At 38.5% G+C, this 8,856-nt stretch overlaps 2 protein-coding genes across 3 annotated transcripts in view; one reads left to right on the top strand and one right to left on the bottom strand.

Annotated features, from left to right (window-relative positions):
• The window catches only part of parp9 (poly(ADP-ribose) polymerase family member 9), a 6,290-nt gene extending 4,378 nt beyond the window's left edge, over positions 1 to 1,912 (top strand). Inside the window, exons 6-8 of the mRNA XM_061723932.1 lie at positions 296 to 771; positions 910 to 1,072; positions 1,242 to 1,912. Of these exons, the coding sequence (XP_061579916.1) occupies positions 296 to 771; positions 910 to 1,072; positions 1,242 to 1,549 (947 nt within the window). The 3' untranslated portion in view covers positions 1,550 to 1,912. The remainder of the gene's footprint in view (positions 1 to 295; positions 772 to 909; positions 1,073 to 1,241) is intronic.
• A 1,000-nt stretch (positions 1,913 to 2,912) lies between these two features.
• Positions 2,913 to 8,856, bottom strand: faima (Fas apoptotic inhibitory molecule a). Of its 2 annotated transcripts, XM_061724536.1 has the most exons (5): positions 8,740 to 8,856; positions 7,415 to 7,535; positions 6,993 to 7,221; positions 4,253 to 4,302; positions 2,913 to 4,046 (listed from the first exon to the last, which is right to left on the bottom strand). In XM_061724536.1, exons 2-5 carry the CDS (start codon positions 7,526 to 7,528, stop codon positions 3,897 to 3,899), a joined length of 543 nt encoding a protein of 180 aa, XP_061580520.1. In that variant the 5' UTR covers positions 7,529 to 7,535; positions 8,740 to 8,856; the 3' UTR covers positions 2,913 to 3,896. The 2 variants fall into 2 exon arrangements, with proteins under 2 accessions (XP_061580520.1, XP_061580519.1); XM_061724535.1 differs by lacking the exon at positions 8,740 to 8,856 and having other exon boundaries at positions 7,415 to 7,771.

The raw sequence follows: 8,856 nt of genomic DNA on the forward strand, positions 1-8,856 counted from the left end.
TGCCTCAATGTGGTTTCAAGCTCAGAAAGTTGTTCAACCAGTTAAACTACTTTTAAAAAAGCGTTTCTAAAGAAAACAATCTGAATAATAGTTTTATCCAGTTTTTGCTTATCAACAAAAAGAAATGGGATTATATAACAAAAAATGAGTTTGTTATAATAAAATGCAATCAAATTAAACTGTTTGTGTAATAATTATTATGATTTAACTGATTGTTTTTTTTATTATTCAACAATATTAGTTATACTAATACTAATTGTTATCCTTAATTCAATGTTTATGCCTTGTACACCAGCATTTGATGGCAGAAGTGAAGTCCACAACAAAGGACCCCTGGAGCCACGCATCAGTCTGTCTGCTCTCTCCCCTGAATCAGCAGAGGAGGCTGAAAAGTGGCTTCAGGACCTCCTCTACAACTCCCAGCCCTTCGTCAATATCTGCAACAACTTCATCCTGCACTTTGGCAAGAAAGAATTTCAGCGTCTGTCTCGTTTAACCAAATCGGGGGTTTCCATCGAAGAGTTTCTGACACAAGGTCATGCGTGCCTGAAAGTGGAGGGGCATTCAAGGGAAGAGATTGTCATTGCTGCGTTGCAGGTGGAGAAGATGCTCTGCGACATCCAGAAGGAGTTTGTGTCAGAGGAAGAAAGGGAATTGGGTCTACTGTCAAACAAGAATACGTCCTTTGAAAGAATGAACGTGGGTTTGAAAGATAACCCACGCTCAGACTGGTCGTCTGCCTTTAGAAGTCAGAATCTGGGGGTATTAAAGGTACAGTATGTGTAAACAGTCTGCATGCTCAAAGTTCTAAGTAAAACCATCCTAGAGCTTTAGTAACATGGGTGATTTCACAGTTTAAATTTTCCCACATTTTCATCAACATAAACGTACATATATACATATTTTTAGGTGGAGAAAGTGGAGAACCCTGCACTGACGTCTCTGTTTGAGCTCAAAAAGAAGCAACTGAACTGTTCCCATCCTCCTGAGACAATGTTTCAGCGCGTGCCAGCACAGTTCTGTGAGATGATCAACCGTATTGGGTTCTATGCAGAGTGTGCGCCACCTGATGGTAAGATAATACTCCTGCACGAAAATATAAAGGTCTTTTTTTGAAATCTTTAAATTTAATTACAGCTCAACAGATATATTAAGCATCCTAAAAAAGTATTCACATATTTTTGTCCTGTTATAACTCACTCTAGATAGATCAATGCTTATTAATGTTCCTCTGTTTCCAGACCCGTTGTTTGGGGAAGGCATCTACTTTGCTCGCACAATAAAGAAGGCCATGGAACTGTGGAGACAGAAGAACGAAAAGCACGTTTACTTCGTGCAGGCAGATGTGCTGACAGGAAAGGCCACCCAGGGCCGCCCAGAGCTCATTCTGCCTCCTCCTGTGGGGACGGACCCCGACGTCATGTTTGACAGCGTCAGCGGAGGAACTGATATCTCTGTCATTTTTAGTGGTTATCAGGCCCTGCCCCGGTACATCATAACCTGTGCAAGAGTGGGGAGTGATGGTTTCAGTGTTCATGCTGGGATTTAGTATTTTTTGACGCAGCTGAATTCTTTACATTCTTCTGCAAGTTAAAAAACCTTTTCACACTTGATCAAAGATGAGATGTAATGTAGTTTGAAAAACAAGAATCTTTAAAATTATATCCTCACTTCTTTCCTTGATTCTTTTAATGTCACGTATACCTCTGAAGTCATTTAATTCTTTTGTATTTTGATTATTAGAAAACATTAATTGCACAATGAAAAAAACCTGCACCGCCGTAGAACAGAAGACTCAGTGATGTCATTTTATTATTTCTTCTCATGTACTTTATCTTGAGAACCATGGCATCTCATCACGGCTGACTTTCTTGTTTAAAATTTTGTAATTATTTTTTTAAGTAGTACAGTACATTTCTTCTTGTCTGATCGTTTCTTAATGATAAACATAGCAGCAAAAGTAATACACAAGGTGAACTAGAATAAGTGCTAAAAGACTTGATGTTAAAGACATCTTTGTCGTATTAATTATTCCAGGAAAACATTCAAGGCAAAAAAAATTATGCAAACGACCTGTAAAAGTGATTTCATTTTGCTGTAAATTTGAACATCTTATAACAGATGAAAAGCTTTGCTAGACTGGGTAGCTGTGTTGCAGTCTAACTTCAAGTCTGATTGTGTGTCTAATGATGTCTACATACTATTTTCGGTTTAAAGGATCTGGATTTTGACTCCCACTTGTAAATCACAAAACTACTTAATAAAGTGTGAAAATGTGCTTGTTGAAACGAGCAAACACAGCCATGTTCAGCCTTGTTTATCAATGAGATCCATTCAACCAAATTTCCAAACTTGGGAACCCTGCCGCACATTTACGAATCAAAATCTACTAGTTGATAACTTCTGAACTTAGAAGTAGTTTAATTAGAGACCAAACCATTTTTGTGCGTTTACCAAAGCTTTCAGCTGTACCCGCATTACCTGGCCTGCCTTAACCCCTCATTTCGCACATTATTCTTGCCTCCTCTCATTCACAGCTACAGTATTTCCACTCGTACTTAACACACCAAACTTGAAGGCTTCTTGTGAGGACTCATGCACCATCTTCCAAAAGCATCTATTCAAAACCAAGATGGTTGCCATAAGTGACACCTCAGAGCAACAAGCTTTTACTTCAAAACCCTTTACCATGATTCTCCACCGCATACTATTTTGGATGTCTTAGGTTGATACTAATCTGGCGGTTGATATGCCCATGTGACATCCTGTGTCTGATTGGTTGTTTGCCTCCATACAGAAGCAGTGTCTTCAGCACGGCTGGCAAGGCTACATTTCAAAGTGAATCAGTGAATGAAGTTGATGGTGCCATCAGCTCATGTGTCATCAGTTTCATTTCAAAACTATTGCTCGTTGGGGGAAATATTTTAATGTATTTTACTAGATATCCTTAGATACATTGGTAAAACATTTACAATGTGTAATTTCAAACTAAGACTCTATAAAAACTATTCAGCTTAAATTCTTAACACAAAATGTCATATGTGGTCTTCACATGAAAACAAAAGGCATAACAGAATTACACAGTCTGTTTCATTGATATTAGAAATAGATGCACAGCAGCTGTATTATAATATTAACACATCTAAGTGATTGTCTGTGAAACTGTTGTACCCTCTAAATAGTACAAAATACACTGTTAAATGTTTTGGTGCATCTAGATTAGTCAGTTAAAAGCTAAATACATATTGTAGCATCAATGGGCTTAACAGACAACAAAGATCATTAAATACAACAACATCAGACTAAGGAGGGCACAACGGCGTGTTGATACATTCGAGGAAGGATCCGTATCCTGGTAAAATATTGCACAATACTGAACAATCGAGAAAAGCTAGCATGAAAAGTGGAGGGAAAAGTGTGGAGGTTTAATGTGAGAGGTTTGAAGAGCTGTCCTTAGTATTACAGCTGAGTCTTGAACTCATTCCTCTATGCTTATTTCAAGCATAAAAGATGGAGTCTAACATTAATAATGTTAATGAAATTGGCATTAAACGTCTTGCAATGTATAAATTTGACTCAAAATAGTTTTTGTTCCCAGTGTAAACCTTTGAGACAGTAAATCCTATAATGCGACAGACATTTATAGCTGCACCATCTAGTCGACAGACGCCCACACTGCGGGTCCTGTCTTTAACTATTACAGTAAACGTATGACACCTAATGTATGGCTAATATACTGTACCCTGCACAGAAAGGCCTTCAGCACGCTGGTCCACTTTGTCAGTTCTCTCTTGCTCAAAAAGGCATCACAAGATACCATCACTTATATTCACAGACACCTGGTCACAAATCCAGACCCGATCTCTGTTCTCACAGATGGAATCGTGCACCGACAGTCACTCCGTACATTCAGCGATCTCCGCGCCGTCCACCAGCAGATTGTGAATGATCCCATCTCGCCTCTTCCCACTGCTCACAGCTTTTACGCAGCAGTTGTGGTCTCCGAGCGTGAAATGTGTCTCCGTACCATCATCCACAAACTCCCCCTGCATTTGCAGATCACATTCAGATCATCTCTTTTTTTCCCTACATAGTTTATTTTTGTTCTTAAACAAAAATAAACTAGTATACATCTCATGACATCTATTTGGCTGATAAAATGTCAAATTATAATACAATATTCATCTTAAGTTCAGTGATGGATCCTTTATTATAGAGTTTATCAGTGAAAAGTCACTGGTGTTATACTTACTGCAGTCTCAATTTTTTCTCCATTACACCAGACATCCATAGTGTCTTTCTCTGAAAGACAATGAAAATGGTGAATTAATCCAACTCTAATCCAACAGTCCCTGGATGTTTCTCAAATATTACAAGCTGTGAAAGAAACTGAATAAAGAACAAAGAAAGACCAAATAAATAAGATTTTTTTGGGGGGATGATAATAAAATCAAAAGCCTTCTTTTACAGTATATCACGAATGGCAATGTGTCAAAAGTCTTTATTTCCCAGGTTTGTGGTGAAGAGAAAGATTTCTGACGATGTCAGAGGAATAGAAAAGTTTAGAGAAAAATCCTTAATATTTTTGATAAATAGAAGGCAGAAATAACAGCCAGGACCGGTCCACCAGCAGATGTCACTCAAAGAGCAACATTCGTGATTCATGAAGTTGTCCTTATGCAACTAAAAGGTTGTATAACTGAACTCAACAGTCAACTTTTTTTTTGGTATAAAAGATAGGTGAAAATTAAGTCATAAAACCTGACTACAGACATGAATTCAGAATTGCATGACAAAAGACTTCTAGTATTATCAGGATACCTTGGAATGTATTTACCACACCTCTATAAATAGAGTAAATAAATCAAAACAAATATACTTATATTTAGGAATGGTGATTTATTATTTGTGGAAGGAGAGCAAATTTGTCCAGAAACCTACAAATACTTTAAAGTTGGAGATATGCAATACTGCCCGCCATTTAACTAAATAATTACATTTAATAAAAAAAGTCCTTATTTTCTCTCACATGGGCTTAGATTAATTTGAATAAACTTTAGAATCTTTGTGCACATTTATTTAGGTCATATGGATCCCGAAATGTTGAAGATTCAGCAATTTTGTATTATTGCATATGTAAGTATAATGCATATATACTATACTATACTATGTATACTGCATGCGTGAAGTCTTCATTTGTTGAATTTTTAATATTTAAAAAAAAATGTGTATGGAAAAGTTTCTAAAAAAAAACGGGAAAAAAAGTGAAATCCTTTCATTTTCCAGAGTTTCAGTTCCAATTTTGAATCCCTTGCAGATTTTCTTTTTTACTGAGCAAAGCCACAAATACAAGAAAAGATATACACATTTTTTTTTTTTTTTTTTTTTATATTTTTATCCCGGTTTTTTTTCCCATTTTTACCACCCCGTGCTCCTACCTACTGACAGTCCTGTGCATTGCCATCCTCTACCAACCCCGGGAGGGCCCTGCACTGAGCTCAGGACTCCTCCTTAACCTGAGGAGTGAGCAGGCCGCATCTTTTCACCAGACAGGGTGGGGTTTCTCCGGCCGAACGTAGCGCATGGAAGGATCACGTTATTCCGGCCGGATCCTCCCCACCCCATCTGGCGCCCCGGTTGGCCAGAGGGGGCATGTATAGCCCAGGACTGTGTGCATGTTTTTGTGAGGGTAGCTCACACTAGCTACCCAGGGGAACACGGGGAGAACATACAAACTCCACACAGAAAGATCCTTTCGCCAACCCCACCCATGGTGTGGGCACTGAAGTCATGGGGGAACTAACACGCACTTCAGCACCCACAGCGTCCCCCGGCTGGAATTGAACCCAGGACCTTCTTGCTGTGAGACCGCTGCACTACCAGCTGCGCCACCGTGCCCCTATATACACATTTTTAAACAAAAAGGTAAAGTAAATGAATAATCAAGCGCTTCGCAAAAAAACATACTTAAGTATGAATGCAAAATGAATGTTTAAAGTTTAGGTTGAACACACAACATGAGGAAAGTAAGAAGAATATATTTATGAGATAAGTGAGGAGGAAAGAAAGTTGACAAAAATATTAAGTACAGTTCCTAGAGCTTAAAATTAATTGAAACCTACTGTCCCCTAGCCTGGCCAGCCAACCTGATCAGCTATAAGCAGTGCAATTATACGAAGGATTACCTTACCCAGATGACAGCGGTGGCTGAAGACGGCACTGGGTTTAAAGTAGTTTAAGAGCTTAGCCTCAGCTCCAGCATAATATGAGAGTGTAGCTCTGCAGAGCAAGAGTCACGCTATACCAAATATCAAGTTAATAATTATCCTCACTGATTAAACTGATGAACAAACAATTACAGGGAGGGCTTCTTAATTGGGTATAAACGTTTACAGCAACTGGGAGAAGCACTTTTATTGACATTAGAGTTTGCAAGAGTGTATGATGAGGCTGCAGAGACTGTCATTAATACAGATATAATATAATATAAGGCTCTTCTTGGCTTGGTTCCTGGTTATTTATGTTTATTTCTTCAGAGAACTAAAAGCCATTACGCTTTAAGATCGAATGACATTTTGCACCCGGCTGTTCCTCGTGTTCGGACTAACTTGGGGGAAAAAAGCTTTTAGTTTCTCTGCAACCTCTGCTTGGAATATCCTCCAATTTGAACTGAAAATGCCTGAACTTATTGTGTGTGTTTTTAAACTACATGTGCCCGTGTTTTTAAATTATTTCTGAAGTTGTTTTCTTCCCTACATGTTACTGAAGTCACCACTACTGCACTTTATTAGCTAAAACAGGTTGCCCTCTCATGTTATTTTATTTTATTTTATTCTAATGTTTATTTAGTGATTGCTGTTATTTGTGTGTTATTTGTGGATGTGTGCTGCTGCCTTCCTTGGCCAGGTCACCCTTGTAAAAACAGATATTGATCTCAATGGGTCTTTTATCTGGTTAAATAAAGGTGAAATAGGAAACACAGAGGAGCTCACCCAGCACCACTCTGCAGTCGCTGCCGTCCAGGTTGAGCAGCCAGGTGCTGGTGACCTTTGACCTGTTCTCCATGTACTGCTTCAGGCTCTTCCCGTTGATCTCCAGGGTGTACTCGTAGGCAAAGCCGCTCACCGCATCAATGTTGATGGTTGCTTTGGTGTCTGACTGGCCAACGCTAAACGTCTCCTTCCCCACGAGTTTGAACATCCAGTCCCGTCTGATCACCTCCTAAAGCGTGGGAGAATGGTTACTAACGACATAACTACCATAGATTGACTTAAACCTGAATTATGGTTCTGCGTTAAATCGACGCAGAGCCTACGGCGTAGGGGACGCGTCGACGCGTACCCTACGCCGTAGGCCCTGCGTCGGTGCAACGCGGAACCATAAATCAGCCTTAAATGTAGACGTGAATCCGCACCTTCCCATCCACGTAGATCACCCTCTTGCCGGTCGTTGTGCCGTGTTCAAACTCTATTCTGTGAACTCCGTCGCTCAGCGCCACCTCCCACACGCCGGCGATATCGCTGGACATCCTTCACCTCCTCAGAACCCGGTTAGAGAATTAAATGGTGAAGAAAACACATGGACGCTTTTCCTCCTAGCGATGGCTGCCACAACGGGCCAACACTCAGCCCGTCAAACCTGACCTGTTCATGCGCTTCCGTCCAGGTTTAAGTCTATTCCCACTACTATACACTTTCCCCGAAAGAAGATGAATGGATTGCGCTGCATGTATCAAGAAGTATGAAGAATTGTTCAACCACTCAGGCAGACGGGTCGGTGCAGACAGCAGGGCAAGTTACCGCTTTTTCTTGAACTTTAACTTCCGGTGTCACGAACTCACTTTCAAAATAAAACCAGGCTATTTGTGTGTAATTATTTTTCTTTTTCGAAACAAGGGAATTTAGACTTAATATTTCTATATTTTTAGTACATTCGGATATTATATATTTATTATTTTTGCTATGTATTGCATATCATGATTACATATTTATTTTCTTTTTCATATATTAGATTTTTATTACATCCAATTGATGTATTCAGGCATGTTTTTGTGATTTTATTTTTATTAATTTTTTTATTGCCATTAATTAAGATATAAGAGGAAATATGAAAGTAGTTGCAATATAAATTAACAATATAAACATTAAGCAAAAATCTGATTAAAAGTACTTGAAACTAATCTAATGTGACTGTCTATGTTGGCCGGCAGCTATTTTATTTTAGTTTTTTGTTTTCTTTGCTGTTGTTTTTTAATTTACGTTCATTGTAAATTGATTTCTTGGGAAAAAGGGGCAGATTAAATAAGATTCTTCTTCTTTCTGCTCCCTTTCATTCAGAATTTAGGAACGTTTGTCTTTATATTCAATTGTTTGTTGTTTTATTTTATCAATGAATGAAATAAAGAATAAATAAATAAACTAATCAAAACCAGAACATTAACGTAATCATGAAATAGGCAGTGTTTTAAAACAAATAAGTAAATAAACATATAACGCAAAATGAATGAATGAGCTAAAAAATGCAGGGCATTAAAATGTAACTTTAATTGTGGAAAAAAAAAACATTTTATTTTGTTTTGAAAAGAAAGCGGAAATACGACTGCATGTCTGTGTTGCCTAAAATCGAAGTTGATAATATTTTCCGGACCTATGACCGATAACGTTGCCTTCCCTGCTGGGTGAAGACAACATTAGAATATTTACATTTAGTACATTTTCCATGATAATTCATCAACTTTACCTCAGTGGTGCTGAAATTATTCCTTCTTGTTCCGCGCCTGCAAGCTTTAGACAAGCCTTGAAATGCAGTTAGCAGACGAGCTGTTACTGCTGTTACTATGGTAACAGTGTTACCGTG

Source organism: Cololabis saira, chromosome 6 (assembly GCF_033807715.1).
Source record: "Cololabis saira isolate AMF1-May2022 chromosome 6, fColSai1.1, whole genome shotgun sequence".
NCBI classification, from domain to species: domain Eukaryota; kingdom Metazoa; phylum Chordata; class Actinopteri; order Beloniformes; family Belonidae; genus Cololabis; species Cololabis saira.